At 27.2% G+C, this 21,061-nt stretch overlaps 1 protein-coding gene across 1 annotated transcript in view; it reads left to right on the top strand.

The window, feature by feature from the left end:
- LOC101239426 (receptor-type tyrosine-protein phosphatase F) overlaps window positions 1-8,703 on the top strand; it is a 119,941-nt gene extending 111,238 nt beyond the window's left edge. The window contains exons 21-24 of the mRNA XM_065817510.1: window positions 536-691; window positions 1,792-1,946; window positions 7,921-8,059; window positions 8,204-8,703. Of these exons, the coding sequence (XP_065673582.1) occupies window positions 536-691; window positions 1,792-1,946; window positions 7,921-8,059; window positions 8,204-8,272 (519 nt within the window). The 3' untranslated portion in view covers window positions 8,273-8,703. The remainder of the gene's footprint in view (window positions 1-535; window positions 692-1,791; window positions 1,947-7,920; window positions 8,060-8,203) is intronic.
- The last annotated feature ends 12,358 nt before the right edge of the window (window positions 8,704-21,061 follow it).

The raw sequence follows: 21,061 nt of genomic DNA, 5'->3' as shown, positions 1-21,061 counted from the left end.
AATGAATATTGATACCATTGTGATATTTTTTTTAATGGAGATTTCAAAGTTAAGAACATGTAATCAAAGCAAAAACCGGAACAAAAGAAATTCATAAATATCTATTCCATTGCAAATTAGCATGATTCTATTATAAATCTATGGGCTGGATCTTCAAAAATATTATATCTTATAAATTGCCCAACATTCAAAAATCTATTGCTCATATTTTTAGTCGTCTTTTTCTTTAACCATTAGTTCTTTGGAATTCTATCTTTCATATTTTATAATCCAATATATTGATAGTGTCTTACTAAGAGATGTTCTCATGGTATGGTATTTTTCTACAAAAGCTTACAGCAGAAAAGAAAATATAATTGAAAAAAAAATTTAAATCAGTTTAATTTTATATAGCCTAGAATTTATAGTTTTCTGCAAATGGATTTAATTTTATTTATACTTGCTTATTTTATAAATATTTATAACTAATTTTGAAATACCAATATTTTTTTAAATACCATTTAAATATTCTTTTTTTTTTTAAATATATTTTTAGACAGACATCTGCAATGTAAATTTTTTATTTGGTATGACTAGCCTAATTGAAACTGGAAGTAACGAAAGTATAGGTGGTTACTCAATCGAAGTCATCGACGAAAGAAAAGAAAACAATTATATTCATAGAACGCTGACACTGTCAAACACTTCACTAGTAATTTATTTATGCATAACTTTTTTTCTTGCTGTTTTCTTGTTTTTCTATTGTATCTTTAGTTCAGTGGTTCCCAGACTGAGAATTTTTTTTAAATGATAGGATGCCAGCTTAAAAAAACTTTCAGATTTCACAAAATTTAGAAAAATGCCCTATACAAAGTACAATATATTGTATACTGGTCATATAATGTTGTCGACAAAATAATACAAATTGAATTTTTGTTAAACAATTACTGTTAATGCAAATGTAACGTTAAATAATGAAATAATTATTGTTAAAATTATTTTTATTGTTACTCATATTTACAATAACTATGTAATCACAAAAAAAAAAGAAAGAAAAAAAAAAGAAGCATTTTAGTGTTTTTTATTTTCAGCACCTTATTTCATTACCATTTTCCATTTTAATGTGTCAACTTACGAGAATAGTCTTTTGTATAAGTTCATTTTCTTTTCTAGAAAAAAAAAATTCATATTTTTTCCTCTTGTTATAATTTTACAATCTTTTTTCTTCACTACAACTAACATAATTTCACTACTGCTGATAGTTTCCTTTTACAACAAATAAATTTTATTACTGAATTGATTTTTTTGAGTTATCACTCATAGTATACCTTTAATAAATGTCAATAAAGGTCCAATAAGCAAAAAGCTTATATGAATAAAATTAAAATTTGGAAATTCTTACAGTAAATTAAAGAAGGCTACCAATGTTATAACAAGGCTACCTGTGTTACAAGAAGGCTACCTGTGTTATAAGAAGGCTATCTATGTTATAACTCACAATGCTGTCAATCAATGTTATAATTTTGCTATTCAACATTTTTAACACAATTATGTAAATATTTATTAATCTACTTATTAAGATTAAACAAAATTTCTATTATAATTTATTATTTCACCTAATGCTATTGTTATTTTGTCTACAACTGCACAAATTTTAATGAAATTAATAGTTTCCTTTGACCACTTTTGATCGGTGTTATCACAATTTTAGAACCACTGAGTTATTGACCTACAGTTAGGTTTTAAGTATTAAACTACCCTTATTTACTCATTTCACATTTGTAAAATACTGTTTCTACCATATATCTATAGGGAATACATGGCGAAACTCGTCAGCTCCATCATTATCATTTTTATAGTTGGCCAGAATTTTTTTTTCCGCGGATGGCTTTTCTTTTCTATTTTATTAACGATGTAGTGAACTGTCAACAACAATTTGGTGATTCCCCTTTATTAATTCATTGCAAGTAAGTTTCTTTATTCTAAAATAATTTTAACAGGGTATCTGCCAGATCAAGGAAAAGTCAGGGAATTTAGATATTTGAAAAAGAATTAGGTTTGGGCAACTTTAAATTAAATCAGGGAAAACAGGTAGTGCATCAGAGAAAAATCAGGGAAGTTTACTATAAAATATCGGCAGACACCCTGTTTAATTTAATTTTTTATTTATGAATTTTTTTATTTTCATTTCAGTTATTTATCTCCTAAACTATATATACCAAGCCTGACAGGGAAACATATGTGGTTGCGCGCTTTGTTTGTCCACTTTTAAAGTAATTTTTTTAGACAATCTGACCACAGCAGTTTGCGTATTATTACTTATAAAGCGTTTCAATAATTTGTGGCAAAAAGCTAAACTTATCTACTAAGAAAGAAAAAAAAAATTATAATAAAAGGAAAAAAATATGTAATGAAATATCAAGTTTAATTAAATAAACTAGCAAATTTAATAATTAAAAAAAGAAATTTTTTATATAAAATTTTTAAACAACTTTTGTATTCTTATTTTTAGAGTCATTGTTGAAAAAATCATTACCTTTTATTGCGATTTAATTAAGAAACTAATTTGTTATGTACGCTAGATCTAGCGTACATAACAAATTAGTTTAATTGCATAACAAAATTTCTCATAGTTCTATGAGATATTTTTCATAAAACTATGAGAAATTTTGGTAATTTTTTTTCTTACGTTAATTCTTCTTGTATGTCGTTTTGCTTTTAAATCGGTTTTTGCCATATTTTATGTTTTTTTTCTTCATACTTATGTAATAAGAAAATAAGAAAATAAATTGTTATTTATTTGTAAAAATATTATTTGATTGATAAATTTTGTAATTACAAAATAAGTTAAACAAAAGAGTAACAGGGTTTCTTTGATAAATGTATTTACCACATTTGATGCATGCCTGAAATTGTTTCTTTTATATTGTTTAATTTCCAATGTTAATACAAATTACTAGAGATAATGGACATATCAATTGCTCTGTGTAAAAAAAATGTGTTTAAAATTAAAAAAAAATTTTTTTTAATAGACTCGTTAAAAAAGTTCAGTAAATTAACAATGCGCTAGCCCACAAGCTTTTGTAGCATCGTCAATAACAATAGTTCATCAGGAAATAAACTATCGGTTTTAAATAGACAATTTAGATAATCCTACAAAAGTGCAGACTAATTCAATGGGGGTATTGAAAGCAACCAAATATTTTATATTTAAATATTAGTATTAATGACTTTTTTTACATAAAAAACTTGTTAAAGATTAAAAAAATAGAATTTTTTTTACAAATAAATAGCAATTAGTTTTCTTGCTTTCCTGTGCATTGATAAAAACAGTAAAACTAAGCAAAAACATTTAAAAAACAAATTTAAAAAATTGTCCATGTTTCTAACGCAAATTATAAAGTATTTCTGTAATATACTGGCTGAAAAAAGCTACAAAAAAATTGTATATCAAAAAATATTTTTATTTTCGTTATATTCTTATTTACTTTTTTCCTTGACTTGTATCAATTTTGGTAGTGGAAAATAACAAATAAAAATAAGAAAACAAAAGCTGTAAAATATAGCAATATTCTTTTTTAATATTCAATCTTTTTTAGCTTATTTTGTTTAGATTTTCTATTTCGTATAGTTTTTGGTTTTTTTCTTTAAGTATTGCTGTTTTATTTTCTCTAGTTTCTTATAACTTTATTTAGCCACAAGTTCTTAAAATGCTTACTATATAAAAATGTAGTTATGTTGTCTAAAATAATTACTTTAAGCGTGGATGAATAAGGCGTGCAACCGCACAAGCTTCCTGAGAAGGCTTGAATACATACATACATAGAAAGTTTATGTGTCATAAAAATGACACATAAACTTTCATAAAAATGACACATAAAAAAAAACACAAACTTTCCTTGAATATTGCATGTTACAAAAATATAAAGAATTTGTATAAATTTAAGGCATAAATTTTTTTTTGCTGTCACTCATAAAACATAGATCTGGGAGAAGCACTAAACTGGCTAACTTTCAGACTAATGCTAATTAAAATTGTATCAAAGGTCTGTGTATGGCACCTTTCCCAAATATTGCTTGAAGCTCCTCAACCAAATGAAAGTGACGCCTTAAGAATTGGAATTGCTGCTTGCCTGCCTTGTCAAATTCTCATCTGTCAAGGCAGTCAAGCAGCAACAAGATATATATCTTTGATAGGCAAGCAAGATCAGGATCAGCAGGATGCAACTCATCCTGATCTTGCCTGGCAGATCAGGATGAGTTACATCTTGAAGGCAGGCAAGCAGCATCTTTGGGGTTTCTGCCAGACTTAAATTTCTTCATTTTAATTTATGTTGTTTTATCTTATTTATCCTACTAAACTACTCTTTAAAATTAAAATATATTTAAAACTTAAATAAAAGAAACAATACTTAACTATATGAGAATCAATATTAGTAGATCAAGTAATAAGGTTTTTGGATTTTGATAGACTTTCTGGATACTATATTATTAAAATATTATAAAAATATTATAAAAGTACTATAATATTTAATAGTAAATAATATTTAAAGAAAAAAATAACTGAAGCAAAAAAACAAAATAAAAACAAAAGAAAATTAGTTAAAATATAATAAGCTTTTAAGAAAATTAGTTAAAATATAATAAGCTTTTAAGAAAATTAGTTAAAATATAATAAGCTTTTAAGAAAATTAGTTTAAATATAATAAGCTTTTAAGAAAATTAGTTAAAATATAAAATATAATAATATAAATTATATAAACTTAAACTCGATTTTTCAGCACTTTCAATACAAAATTCAAATTTGTAAAATGTTTTATTTATGCATTTTCTCATTTTTGTTACTTCTTTTTGTGAGTTTTTTGTGTGACTGTTTTGTGACTTGGCTACTTTTCCTATTTTAAAAATTATTTATTTGACAAATATATTCAGTTGCATAGTAGAAGATATCAACAGATTATCAATATACTTTATTTCTTACTTCGATAGTTTAATTGTACATTTTATAATAAAAAATAAATTTGACAGAAAGCCACTGTTGTAAACAAAATTAAATATTCCTTGATGTCATGACCGGATAAATATTTTGGGGATATGATTGTACTATCATTGGTGGTTACTGGGATATAAGTCCCTAAATCTGGTTAAACTGATAGGTGGTGTTAAATAAGTTGCCCAAGGAAAAAAATAAAAAAAATTGGTTGCAATTTTTTAGTTTAAAAAAAAATATTCAAGTCATCTGTACCAAAAAAATTTAAAAAAATCAAAGTTGGTTTTTTATAAAGTGTTATGATAAAATTCTGGAAAAAAGCTTGAGCATTAGTTGTTCAATCCCTTTTTTCCATAAATTTGGCATCTGAGTTAAGAAAAAATATGCCAAATCAAGCAAAAAACCACAAGGAGAACAGGAAGCCTGTTTGCTTCTTGTGTCTTGGCAAGGCTAGTTACTTTTTAACAAGCTTCATGGCAGGAAAAGTGCAACAAGTTTTGAAGCAGCCAATTGACTTTAATGATCCATAAGTCCCATCTGCGATTAGTGAGCATTGCCACTCCAACCTTAGGAGTCTTGAGGAGGGTAAGCTTCAAATCCAACCACAGTTGTTCGGCTTCTCCACTATTAAAGTCTGTCCTGTTATAAGAGATTTAGTTTGTGACTGTGTGATTTGCTAAGTTCGCAAAGTAAAGCACAATTCTCCACATCCAGTCTCGGCAACCCAAAAACCTGAAGCAAACCAGAACTCAGTTGAAAAAAGATGTTCTCAATGCTTTTTAATTGTTGACAAGGGCCTCCCACGCAATTGCTTAAAGTCTACTTTGCAAAAGAGTTTAGCAGAAGTTGTGTCAAAGGACTCTGTGGCAGCTGTAAGAGTTGCAGCATCAGTCATTGCCAACAAGGAAGCTTTACCCCATGGAACATTTCGTCTTTTTTCTTGTTCCCCATGGAACAGTAGAAATGAGGAGATAGGAGGCCACCCTATTCAAGTTCTTCCAGGTAATATTGTATTAGATATTTAAAGTTTTAAATTTATATTTTAAGTCTAAGTAATGCATAATAATGTAAAATCTTTCTCTATTTTTTTTCAAGGTTCATCTCCAAAAGCAAGAAGGCTTTTCAATCAAGGACCAGAACTGACAGCAAAAGATCTTGTTTATGTGCAACACAACATAGGGCTGTTTAATTCTTGGTGTCAACACTAAATCAAGTTGTTCCAAGTCGGATTGATGAGAAGAACTTTCTCTCCAAGTTTGATCAGTTGAGCAAAAAACTTAAAAGTCATTTTACCAAAACTTAGATCAAAGTTGAAACTGACAACGGCACAAATCAGGTGGATAAACTTGTCATTCACTGCAAAGACTTTGTCAGCAAGTTCTTGAAACTAGAAACCTCTCTGATGACCACATTGTAAAGCTGGGAGTGGATGATGGTGGTGGTTTTCTAAAAGTAAGCTTTGGATTTATGGAAAAAGATTCAGCTTCACAATCTCTTCCATCAAAATGACTTCTCACCACTTCTATGGCCAAAGATCCTGGTGTTAAGCATCAATTACGGATTGCCATTTCTCAAAAACTCCAGGAAAACAAGCAAGTTTATGATTTGCTGAACCTTGAAGAACTTCCCTTTGTTTTTTCCTGTGATATGAAGCTGGCAAATATCATTTGGTCTACAAGCACATTCTAGTGCACACCCATGCTCTTGGTGTGACATTTCGCCAAAAGATCTCGCAAAGTATGGATCAAAGTAAAATACTCTGGGTTATTGCTTGGCTTCTTGCAAAGGTGCAAGAAACCAAGCAATTACCCAGAGTATAAAGACAGGCTGCAAAGATGCATCACAGACCTCAACGGCAAAAAAAATTGATTAGGATTATTTCAAATCAGTTATTTACCAGTTCATAAATATTTTTGTTATGTTTTTGGGATGAATAAAAATTTATGAAATCAACTTTGTTAGTTATATGTATTTAATGCGATTTTATGCAATATTTGAAAATAGATTTTCTTCCATGAATAGTGTAACTAGATTTAGGATTTATAAACTTTATTTATATCCTAGTAACCACCAATGGTATTACAATCATACCCCTAAAGGATTTTTCTGGGTCATGACATCAAGCAATATTTCATTTTTTACAACAGTGAAGCATTTATAGATTATTATCAATAAATATGGCAATAATTACTCATTTTAATGAGCTAATTAAATATGAAGACACCTAATAATAATAGTACTAAACAAAAATAGTAACTAAATTTAAATGTATAAATGTAAAGAAAACAGAAAAGTACATAAAACCTCAACTAATGATCTAAAGGCTGAAAAAATGAAATATTTTGATATATTTTTGTTAACCATTAAATATTGTTTCTTTTAACAAACTTGTGCTTTTTTGTTGGTTAAAAATAATAAATTTGAATTTTTTTAGTTTAAAAAATACAACGATGGTGCTACTATTATGGTGGTTTGTTTAGGACAGATAAAAAAGTTTATTATTTTACCGTTCCATGACATTGCGCTATAAGCATAATTAGTTCACATTTTAATAATTATTTTCTGATATAATAACACTGAAAATAACACCTAATATACTTACCCCAATTAGTTTACGTTTTTAATTTAAAAGATAACTTTCCTTATATATAATAATTTTTAATGATAAAAATGGTATTGCCCTAATGTACATTATACATGTATGTATATATGTATGTATGTATGTATGTATGTATGTATGTATGTATGTATGTATGTATGTATGTATGTATGTATGTATGTATGTATGTATGTATGTATGTATGTATGTATGTATGTATGTATGTATGTGTATATATGTATGTATGTGTATATATGTATATATATATATATATATATATATATATATATATATATATATATATATATATATATATATAATTTAATGCTAAAAACATTAACCCTACTTTTAGAAACGGTATAGGTCGCTCAGGAATGCTTCTAGCGTTATTGCTGTTTAAAGAACAGTTAGAGGATTCTTTAAAGATTGTGGATGTTTATAATACAGTCAAAACGCTGAGAAATCAAAGGTTGAATATGATTGAGTCATTGGTAAGCTATTTAGGGAATTTTCTTAGTTTTTATTGCGTGTATTTAAGGCTAAATCATTTTTATAGTACAGTAAAAGCGTTACTTAGTTTATAATAGCTTCGCTTAAAAACGAAATATTTTAATATATTTTTACCCGACCGATAGGAGCAGTACGAGTTTCTGTATAAAGCCGTGGTTTCGTTAAAACACTATATCTTGTCGAACGATAGCTGATTGTTTTATTTTTATACTGTCAAAATTCTTCGTTGTTTAAAATTTATTTTATTTTTTTTAATCTTAGATTTTAGTTTTTTATATTTTTATGAATATATGTTTGTAAATAAATATTTTTAGATACAGTTGCAATAACAATTTATAAATGTTTTTAAAAAAATATTTTATTGTTAATAAACAATCATGTATTTAACGTTAATACAAAACGTTATTTAATCGTCCTATATTAACTAAAATTTCACGGTTGCAGTTGTCAGATATAATATTAAGACTGCTCTTCGGTCCTTTCAAAACTTTTCTTTGTGAAATTAAAAATTAGTTTATTGACTATTTAAATTTCAAGTGTAACAATTATTTATGTAAATATATTTTTATTTCAGCGTATTTTGATGTTTCGGTGTTGATTATATGTTAAAGAAATCAATATATAATTTGTTTTATTTTATGTTGGATTGAGGGTTTTAGATCTTATTTTTTTATATTCAATGATGGGTTGAAAGTACTTGGGTCCAATTGACGAACACAATCCTAGAATATTGAACATAATCCTAGAATATTGTAATTAAATGGGTTTAAAAATAAATTTTTTGCTAAAAATAAATTTTTTGCTAGATTTGTGACTTTACTTTTTCGTAAAAGGTTTTTAGAATTCACAATCAATCCCGCCTGACAAAAAATAACCTGTATGAAAGAATTAGGTTATGAGTTTTTTGTTTAATGGGGTTGGGGGTTGTTTAAATTGAAAATTTTCTAATTAAGTAAAATTACAAGATAACTTCAGTATAATGCGCCTACAAAAGAATTTTTTTTTTTTGATCCATTTATTTGATCATGTTTGTAAATTGTATAGGAAGTGTTTTGTTTAGGGATGTACCGGAATTCCGTTCCTGCCGGAATTTGTAATTTAGTCATTCCGGTTCCGGCCGGATTTATAATATTTTAGGCCTATATTCCAGAATTTATATTTTACTTTATTTATGTAAGACATTTGACACAGACTGTGTAAATTAAATCAAAAAATCATTATCCTACAGGGCAATGAAGAACTATGGGTAAGCTTATGTAAAAAATACAAAATTCTTATCAAATACAATGTAAATTTAGATAAAGCTACAGTTAAACGCTCTAAAATAATTTTCTTTTTTAGCTTGTTGCACTCTCGTTAGTGGAGAGTTTTTTTCAAGTTTTAATTGAAATAATAAAAGAAAAAAGATTGCTGCTCTATGCCAAATCTACGGCAATGTAGCAGCACTTCTTTGTAGAAGCAGGGTAGCAGTAGGCTATACGATAATGTATGTAGCAGCAGATAATATAAGATAGTCGATGTACGCCCTTCAGCCAATAAATATTTTTATGTTTATATTTAAAAGTCACCACTATAAGCATGTCTCCACACGAAAGCGCAACAAGCGATAAAATTATTTTAGACCGCATATCTGTAGCTTTGCTTAATTTTATTTGCAGTAATTACTTATATAAAAATTTCTAAAAGTTTAGGAATATTGTGGTGCAAAAAGAGTTGCTATCCAGTTTTGGCAACAAACAAGCTCTTTTTTTATCAAAAATGTTACTGCCTCTGACAATAGTCTAATAGTATTTTTAATGTTTCTTAACTTTTAAATAGTTAAAAAGTATAGGATGCCTAAACAGTAAATATTTATATATGTGTGTGTGTATATATATGTATATATATATACATATATATATATATATATATATATATATATATATATATATATATATATATATATATATATATATATACACATATAAACGATGCTGAGGTGCAGGCTTTTACTTTCAATCTTGAAGGTAAAAAACTACATAAATGTAAATCTCGTTCCGGCCGGAATTTTTTCGACAAGTTCTGTTCCGGCCGGAATTCAAAATTTCCAATCCGTACAACCCTAGTTTTGTTGCATTGATCCATGCCGTCTAATTTAGCCAATCTAAATTAAGTCTCCTTTTAAATCTTCTGCACCTTTTAAGGTTTAATTGAGAACATGAAAGTTCTAATTAAGAAACACAAATAGTGTAGTAATAATGTTGACAATAATATGTTTAATATAAAATAATATTTAGACTTAATATTAATGTTTAATATAAAATAATATTTAGACGCTTTGTTATCTTCTAAATAATGATTCAGAAGATAACAATGCGTCATTGCAATCTTTTCATTAAATCCCTATATAGTGTTTCATTAAAACTTATACAAAGTATCAATAAAATAGACTTCTGAGTAGTTACTTAATAACAAGCGTTTCTTGAGTTTTAAAAAGTTATTTTTTGTTAGAAACTTAAACGATCTTTTTAAAGGAAATTTGTTATATAGAAAAACACACACTCAATGAATTAATTTTATGAGAATAAAGTAAAACTGTGATGACAGTGAGATTAAAATTTTTATTTTATTGTTGGTGAATTAATAAGGCTGCGACTTCAACATCAGGCTGTTCAATTATTTAAAAGTTTTTCTGTCGTACTCTAAGATGTGTTGAAAGTCAAGAGACGTCAAGATTTCTGACTCAATGTTTAAAAATGTTAAATTTCCCAATTTTTCCCATTTTGGCCCATTGTCGACCTCAAATTTGGCCCATTGTTGACCTCAAAGATAACTTTATACGTTTTAAATGACTAAATGATCTTTCTCCACCACAATTACTTTCATGCAAAGTTATGCAAAGACGTACAGCAACACAAACATTTGGAAATACTTCTTGTAAATTATAAATGATTTTATTAATTTTGCTGTAAAAAGGCTATTGATATCAAAATGTAAAAATGAACAACACTGATCAGTTTCTGAATAGATATTTATTGTCTTATATCTGTTTGAGACCATGGACATTCTAACCTACAGAGTTTCTTATAAACTTCCTGTGGTCTTGCTCTTTCTTGACCTCAGCAAAGCTTTCAACAAAGTCACTCCCAGATGACTGTTGCAAAAGCTCAAATGAATTATCTTATCAATCACACACAATCTATCCCGGCTAGCTGTTGATAGGCTTAAGGAGCACGGCTGTTCCGTGTAATTTAAATACTAAAAAAAATATTCTTTAACTTAAAGATAGCCAACGATGTATACTAATGATAGCATGACATAAAACGTGTCAATCCTAGATTTGTTCTTGCCTCCCAAAACAACCGATGGTTTGATACTGTCTCCTTCTTTGTGTTTCAGACAGCGAGCTAATTTGTTCTTTAAATCCTGTAGTTTTACGACAGGTTTTGAAGAAAAACTGGCTTGTTCATTTTATTGCTCAAAATTATCTGTCTGCAAAAATAGAAATTCTAACTGTGAATTTAAAAGCTCTGCAATATTATTAGCCCATTCCATCTATTGTTTCTAATTGAAAAAATTTAGAGCTTTTATTTATTATCTCTAGAATGGCTTTCCCAACAACTTCTGTCATTTTTAATCTATTCAATAACTTGTTTATTTAGAGTTTATACTTTTGATAAGCGTGTTGCATAAGTTGTATGTTGCTAGTCTGTGTCCACTTGATCATTCATGGTCTGCAAGTGGTCGTTAACATAAACCTATAAATCAAAATATTTGTTTGCAAGCGTATTTACTCTGCTTACATTTGAAAGTTTAAACACAAAACAAAATAACTGCCTAGTTTATGGTGAGTACAAAGGCCAATGTTTGTTCATTTTTTCCTCATTTGGTTTTATCGTTACAAAAGCAGAAACGTTTTGTTTTCTAATGCTACTACTATTTGATTTTGTTTCCAAGTTTTTTCAAAGATTTCAATTGCATCTCGCTTGCAAAACGGTTTGGTTCGCATTTTTATTCAATAACTGACCTAAGCATCCATGATATTCAGTATCTGTTTGCGGCACATTTTTAAGTTTAAAGTTTTTAGATTTTACTATCTTGTTTTGTTGATAGATCTATAGTAGTTTAAGATTTTTGTTGATTATCATTGATATTATGGATGCTCATTATTTGCATTGGACCCATTGGTGTTGAGCTTGAATTGCATCCTGCTTTACCAATCCTGCCTGCCTTATCGTATTCTTATTGCCAAATATTTATTATTATTATCTAAGATATATACTTCGTTGCTGCTTGCCTGCCTCATCAAGTTCTCATTTTCTTTGGCGTTTCTGCCAAACTCAAGTTTCTTTATTTTAAATTAGGTTGTTTTGTTTTATCTGCCCTACTAGACTACTCTTTAAAGTTAAAATATATTTAAAACTTTAAAAGAAACGATACTTAACAATATAAAAACCTATACTGATGGATCAAGTAAGAAGATTTTTAGACTTTGATAGACTTTTTAAGCAGAATTTAAAAGTCTTGTTTTTCAAAAGGAACAACCTTTCTGAATTAATAATAGTTTCATTATTAAAAAAATAACAGTTTTCATTTATATTTATTTCAAACTTGTTATTAAAGTTTGTAGGAGAGAGATTATTGTTGAATCAATACACAAAATTTAAATACTGATAAAGATTGATTTTTAAATAGATCCATCATTTTTAAAAGATGTATTTTTTAATGGTGTATTTGAAAACAAATCTTACATTAAAGTTTTAGCATGTCTACGCTTATCATTTAGAGTAAATAATTCTGCGAAAATGTTTTTGTAAGCTATAATTTTTTTTTAAGGTTGTTTTTGATTGTTGAGTAATTGCCTATCATATACCTGATTATAATAACTCATTGCCCAATCAGGATAGCCGATGAGTTATAATATGAAATTGGGTATCGCACAATATCAATGTTAGTAAAATCGTATGTTATATGTATCATTTGAACTATAATTTAATACTAAATGAAAGATAAATAAACTTTTTCAAGCAGGTTTCAATAATTATTAACTTATTTTGGGTGCTGCTGTATTATTGCGTATATTGTGGTTTAACAAGAGACCATAGTATGGAACAGGATGTACACATCTTTTAGACTTGAAGTATTAACTACCCAGCTGCTTCTTAAAAAACTTCAACTTCTGGTAAGCAGCATTTGGGATTTTTTTTTTAAATTTGAAATTATGCGATCATAAAAACGTTCAAATGTTCGGGTTTTTTTTTTAAGTGTTAACTACACTAAGTACCTTCGTGTCATCAGCTACACAGAGACTCTTCGTGTCATCTGCATACATTTTGCTGCAAAATATGTTCGATATTAGTTTAGGACTGGCTTTAGGCATGGGCAAGCAAGGCAGTCGACTAGAGCTTCCGAATGGTGAAGATCTCTCAATCGCACAAAACTAAGTTTTAAAGATTTTCTAAAGTTTGTTTATTAAAAGAAGAAAATTATTTTTAATTCTAATTCCTGACGGGGTTTTAAAATTAAATAAATTGATTAAAAATTTATAGATAAGTTTTAATTAAACGAATTAAAAAGTCTTATAAGATTAAAAAGAAAAAAGTTCGGTGTACTCGCGAAAGCGTGCTTAAAAAAACTTGAAGATCTGAATTTAAGTTTACAGATCTGCAGGGACCAATGATATAATAAAAAGGCAATTATATAAAGCTGAATTGGCAGATCTTAAATACTCATGTAAAAAATCTGACACCTTATTTACGATACACACTTGGAATGTAGAATTGATCGTGTGAAAAATGTTTGTAATTTTAAAGGTAAGGACCAAAACAACTAGACTAGAAAAACAAATCAAAATCTTTCCATTTTTGGTTACTTTAGTTATCTGGTACAATCTATTGTTTAAAATGAATATTGTCAACAAACTGATGCGATCAAAAAACATGCAATTTCACATTGCACTTGAATGTATAAAAAGTGCAACCGTGTTTATAAAAAAATACTTAGAAAATGGGTATATATCTGCTTATACTTTAGGCTTAGAGTTGGCTCAGGAAATAGAGATAGAACCTGATAAAATCAAATTTCTAGCTACCTTAAGCTTGAAAAGAAAGAAAACAGTTTCATTGTGAACGCACAGATCCAAAAAGAAAATATCAAGTTGAATTGTTAAGTTTTTGTTAGATCGAACAATTATGTCGTTAATTACACATTTCAAGCAAATGGAACGTCGTTTTGCAAATGTTTTATAGATAGAGTCTCGTTATTTCTTATGCTTTACTTTTTGTTTATGATCATGGTTTGAATGTTGCTGCTCTAAATGTTGCTTTAGTTCTTTGTATAGCTCTGATGATTCTGATCACTATTACATCGGTTGAAAGAAGTATTTTCAAGTTATAACTAATAAAATTTATTTCAGAACAACTACAAAGCAAGAACACCTGGCAATATATATTTAAACAACTTTAAAATTTATTTCAGAACAACTACAAAGCAAGAACACCTGGCAATATATATTTAAACAACTTTAAAATGTATTCTACAAAATAGTGTGCTCAATGTTCCTAAAAGAACAGAGCATTATAAATTAGTAGAAAATCACTTAAAAATTTTTTTTTAACACAGTGTTTCATCAATAAAGATTCATCAGAAAATCTGTTATAATTGCTATAATATATATATATATATATATATATATATATATATATATATATATATATATATATATATATATATATATATATATATATATATATATATATATATATACATATATATATATATATATATATATATATATATATATATATATATATATATATATATATATATATATATATATATCTAATATAATTGCTCCGTTCTTTTAAGAACATTGAGCACTCTCTTTTGTAGAATACATTTTAAAGTTGTTTAAATATATATATATATATATAAATATATTTAAACAACTTTAAAATGTATTCTACAAAAGAGAGTGCTCAATGTTCTTAAAAGAACGGAGCAATTATATTATATACATATATATATATATATATATATATATATATATATATATATATATATATATATATATATATATATATATGTATATATATATATATATATATATATATATATATATATATATATATATATATTTATATATGTATATATATATATATATATATATATATATATATATATATATATATATATATATAAAATATAGCAATTATAACAGATTTTCTGATGAATCTTAATTGATGAAACACAGTGATAAAAAAAACAAAAAACTTTTAACTGATTTTTTACTAATTTATAATGCTCCGGGACCGTATTCTCATCTCTCCGTTAAACTTAAGGGAGCGTTAGTCAAAAACTTATTTTTAACTACGTTAAAAAAAAAATTCTTTAAAAATACAATTTTTTAAACATAAATGTTTTATTTTGGTGTTAGTTTTATTTAAACGAATTTATAGAAATTTTCGTCGTTTCTTTACGTAGAAATATTGTAATCAAATTTTAGACAAAAGCTATGTTAAGCTTAATGGAGAGATGTGAATACGGCTGCTGTTCTTTTAAGAACATTAAGCACTCTATTTTGTAGAATACATTTTAAAGTTGCTTAAATATATATATATATATATATATATATATATATATATATATATATATATATATATATATATATATATATATATATATATATATATATATATATATATATATATATATATATAATTATAATTAAAAACGATAAAGAAAAACTTTTATTATGGAACTATAAGTTTCATGCTAAACGGCAACTCTAAAAGACCATAAAGAGAACTTCCTTGATAAACCAACTGTTAGACTTATTATTCCTGCTAAAAATGAGATTAGAAGAATTTCAAAATCTACTGTATCCAACATTAATTCCGAGCTGAGAAAAAAGCTTTTTTTGAACCAATGGCAAAACACTCAAAATGTTATACATTGGTTTCAAACCATAAAAGAAAAGCAATTCTGTAAGTTCTTAGTCTTTGATATTAATGATTTTTATGCATCGATTAATGAAAACCTACTAAAAAATGCAATAACTTTTGCAGAGCAACATCTAACAATAAATAGCGAACAAAAGAGTTTTATACACAATGCAAGAAAATCATTATTATTTAGCAATGGAACAGCTTGGATTAAAAAAAGGGAGGATTATTCGATGTCGCTATGGGAGCCTTTGATGGCGCGGAGATTTGCGAATTAGTTGGGATTTTTATTTTGCATTATATCTCGCAATTTTATGATAAAAGCAATTTCGGTATATATCGAGATGATGGACTAGCTATGTTTAGGAATAAAAGTGGTCAGGAAATGGAGAGGATAAAGAAACATTTTGTACAAATTTTTAGAAATAACAATCTTCTTATCTCTATTAAATGTAGTTTGAAAATAGTTAACTATCTCGATTTAACGCTAAACCTTAACGATGGGTTTTTTCAGCCATATCGCAAACCAGATAATATACTGAATTATATACATATTAGTTCTAATCATCCACCGAGTGTAAAAAAAAGTATTCCCATGACTTTTGAATTAAAATTATCAGCAGCATCGTCAAGTGTATCGAATTTTAAAGAAATTATTTCTCCTTATCAAGAAGCCTTGAAAAAATCGGGTTTCAATTGCGAACTTGCATACCATCCAAGTATAGAATCAACAAACGGCAACGATAAATGCAAGATAATTTGGTATAATCCTCCTTTTAGTGCAAATGTTGTTACAAAAATAGGTAAATGGTTTTTGAACCTCATCGACCTCCACTTTTCTAGTTAACCACAGACTTCGTAAAAAAACACAATCTAAATAAGTTATTCCTGCATGCCAAACATAAAATCCATTATCAACTCTCACAACAAAAACATTTTACATAAGGAGGCAAAAACTAATGAAATGAAATGCAACTGCATTGACAAAACCAAATTTCCAATGAACAACCATTGTCTTTTCAACAGGGGCGTTGCGTGAGAAAATTCCAGGAGGAGGGGGGGGGGGCGGAGGAGTAGAGACCTTGTTTTTCCCAACTACTTAATATAGTTTTTACAACTGTTTTTCATAATTCAAGAATTCAAGAAATCAATTTCTGTCCTATTTACAAAATCTACTGATTGTTATACTACAATGCACTCACTCTCATGAATTGCCAACTATCAGTATTTATTAACTTCTATTAACAAAACATAGCTTCTTTTACATATATACAAAATATTAAATTCAAAAAACGTCTAAAAGTTTTACCCATTCATAGTGAAATTGTATTAGTCCAAAAAAATGTTACAATTTACAAATCCAATAAACTTTACAAACCATTCTGGCACCATATATAGCAGTTTAAAATTTAACGGAAATGAGTTAGTACAGAGGAATATGGAAAATATTATTTTATTACAAAACTTATACGCACAATATTTTATCATCAGTCTATCATTTTTTGTCAACTGTTTGATTTTAATATGACGTTTCTTCAACTGAACCCATCGTTTAACACATCGGTTAACTCCTTTACAAAATTCTTTTTCGCACTTCAGTAACATGAGACTATCCAATCTCTCATCACTCATTGTTGTCCTCGGATGTGATTTTACAATCTTGAGTTGACTGAAAGAACGCTCATTTGATGCTACACCATAAGCAGCTGTGATAACAAAAATGCATAGTTTATGAGCTTTGTTTCCTTTAATTTCACAACATGGTACAAAATGTCTTGCAGCGTCTTAGCTGGTGTTCTTGATGACTTAAAATCTTCATCACCTTCTTCTAAACAGATATCTATCAAAATTTCCATCTGGCCTTTCAGCACATGAATGTCTGAAATATGATCCTTGTATCCAAGAGGAAAAAGTTTGCTTGCTTTTGTTAAGTTTTCAATACTCAAATTATCCTTATTTAACGGAAAACTAAAAATTTTGGTGATGGGGGCAAATATTTCCTTTATCGCTGCTGGTAAAAAGCTTTTATCTCCATTGCTATTAATTTATGGTGTCGTTCGTAATCATTTTCTGTATCAATGTGTAATTACCAAGAAAATATTATTGCCTTTTCAATCAAATTATTCATAGCATCTGTATCGTTCTGATATTTTGTATGTTCTTGACAGTACTTTCAATTACATTAATACTGTCAATGACATTGAAGTTTGGACTTTCTAAGATTTCTGTTAATATTTTTATCTTCTCAATGATATTCTTCTTGAAGAAAAGAGTAATAATGAAATCAATAGTTGTTAATTTTTTCAGAAGTCCCATTGCCTTAGTTCTCGTGTTAGTATCAAAAATCTTATTATTTGAGATGCTCTGAAGAAGATCAATAACCTTCTCCAAACACTGATTTAAAGCCTTAACAGATTTTGCTCGTGCCGTATATCTTGTTCTAGACAGGTTTACAGGCTGTATTGCAATGTCAATGTCTTCAAATTTTTTTATTAAATAACTAAATCTTTTTGTGCTTGATGTGAAGAAAACATGCAACTGTTCGAGGGCATTAAACAATTCTCGTATTAAAGCATTAACATTGCAGGCATGTTCAAGAGCAGTGTTTGTTCTGTGGTCTTGACAAGGTATGTAAGGTACATTATGGCCAACTTCTTCTGTTACATTCTTTTGTACTCCTTTAAATTGTCCAGACATTGAACTCGCGTAGTCATACGACTGAAAAGCCATCTTTGATGTGTCAATGCCTTCTTTTTTTATTTTTTTTATTTTTTTTTTAATTTATTTATTTATTTCGCCGTTTAATAACTTTTAAAATTTACAAGGTTTATAAATTAAAAAAAACTGGCGGGGCAAGTAGAAGACATTATTTTGTCTTATCACCGAGCCCCAATCGTACGTATTTAAAATAGCCGGATAATATATTTATACTTTACAAACTATTTATTAAAAATTATAAATGTAAAAATAAATAACAACTAGTTTAAGAAATACTTCAAGAACAATATTCATGTTAAGAGTAGTAATTAAGTAAACAAGAAAAACTGAAAGAAAAGTAAAAAAGAAAAACAAAAAATAAATTAATTAATTAAAGGACACGTATTTTCAAGAGCCTGACTATATAAGTATATTATACAAAGTATTTGTTGAAGAATATGAAAATAAAATTTATAACAATTTGTATTAAAGTAATATTTAAATAAAGAAAAAAAAATTCAAAATAAAAGAGTACTTAATTTAAAAAAAACCGTTTTAGATATGTATATTTTTAAACCAATTTAATTAAAAGTAAAATAAATAACAACTCATTAATAGTTACGTAAAATGTACAAGAACTAAGATTTCACCAATAACTTTAAAGATTAGAGGAAACACCATAACTGAAATAATGAAAAAACAGACAAACAAAAATTGATAAATTGATAACTTCTGAGACATATTTTATATAATTGAATTTTAGTTTAAAAGAGGCATTTAAAATCGGATATATTAAAATCCATAATTAATAACACCTGTTTTGATTCTTTTTTAAACTGATGTATACTAACTTTTTCCGTATTTGCAATATTAGGAAACTTTTTCCACAAATAGGGTCCACGATATTGAATTGAATATGTAATTTGTTTTGAATTATATTTAGGGGCAATGTAGTTATTATTTGAAAATTTTGTCTGATATTTATGCTCTACTTTTTCAAAATAGGACTGAAATATTTTAGGAGATTTTTGTTTTATACATAAACATTAAAACTTGATGTAAGTTTATTTTATAAACATTTAATGCACCCAGTATACGCAGAAGAGGCTCGCATGGTACAATTTTATCAGCTCCAAATAATATTCTGTAGGCATGTTTTTGTTTACTGTACAATTTTTTTAATTTTGTATGATTTGTACTTGCCCATGCAATATAAATATATATATATATATATAAATATATATATATATATATATAAATATATATATATATATAAATCAAATGACAATGAATGAAAGAAAAATATAAACTTTTTAAAGATTTATTATTTACAAATGGTTTAGCCCTATATATCATGGCAATATGTTTTGATAATTTTTTCTCAATGCTTTTTATATGATCACTCCAACGTAAATGTTCATCTAATATTACGCCCAAAAAGTTAACTGAAGTTTCTTTTTTAATGTTAGCGTTATTGATTATTAAATTTGGCAGTTTAATGGGAATATTTTCTAATTTATTTACTTTATGAAATAAAATAAATTTGGTTTTATCCACATTTAGAGACAGTTTATTACTTATAATCCATTCATTAACCTTACCCAACTCTTCGTTAGCTGTTTCAAAAAGTGTTTTATTATCTCTGTGGGAATAAAAAAGATTGGAGTCATCTGCAAAAAGAATAAAATTTAAAAAGTGTGTTGCTAAGTTTAAATCATTTATATATACTAAGAATAATAAGGGTCCTAAAATAGAGCCCTGGGGGAAAACCACAAGTTACAGCATATGGAACTGTTTGTTTTTGCGCATATTGGATGAATTGCATTCTATTGGTCAAATAGCTTTTGAACCAAAGTAAGTTATTATTTTTTACTCCATAATATTCAAGTTTTTTTATTAGTATGTTATGGTTTACAGTATCAAAAGCCTTTGACAAATCAATAAAAACTCCTAATGTAAAGTAGTTAGTACTAAATGCATTTGTTATTTGAGTGACTATGTCAATCACTACATGTTCAGTGGAACATTTTTTCTTAAAACCAAACTGTTTTAAATAAATAATTAAATAGCCTGTTGTAAATTATTCTTTCAAGCAATTAGCAAATATAGATATACTTATATAACTAGATATAACAGAGTCATCGCCAGTCTTAAAAACCGGTGTGATTCGTGCAATTTTTAATTTTTCCGGGACAATACCTGTTTTAAAAGAAAGATTAAAGATGTGAAACAAAAAAGGTTCGATTATATGATAAACAGATTTTACAACATTAACTTTAATTTTATCAAATCCAGCACTTTTGTTATTTTTAAAATTATAAAAGGCGGTTTGCAGTTCAATTAATTTAAGATTAGGTTCATCCA

This window comes from Hydra vulgaris, chromosome 14 (assembly GCF_038396675.1).
Source record: "Hydra vulgaris chromosome 14, alternate assembly HydraT2T_AEP".
NCBI lineage: Eukaryota > Metazoa > Cnidaria > Hydrozoa > Anthoathecata > Hydridae > Hydra > Hydra vulgaris.
The sequence above is the reverse complement of the archived record's forward strand: the minus strand, read 5'-3'. Positions and strand labels throughout refer to the sequence as shown.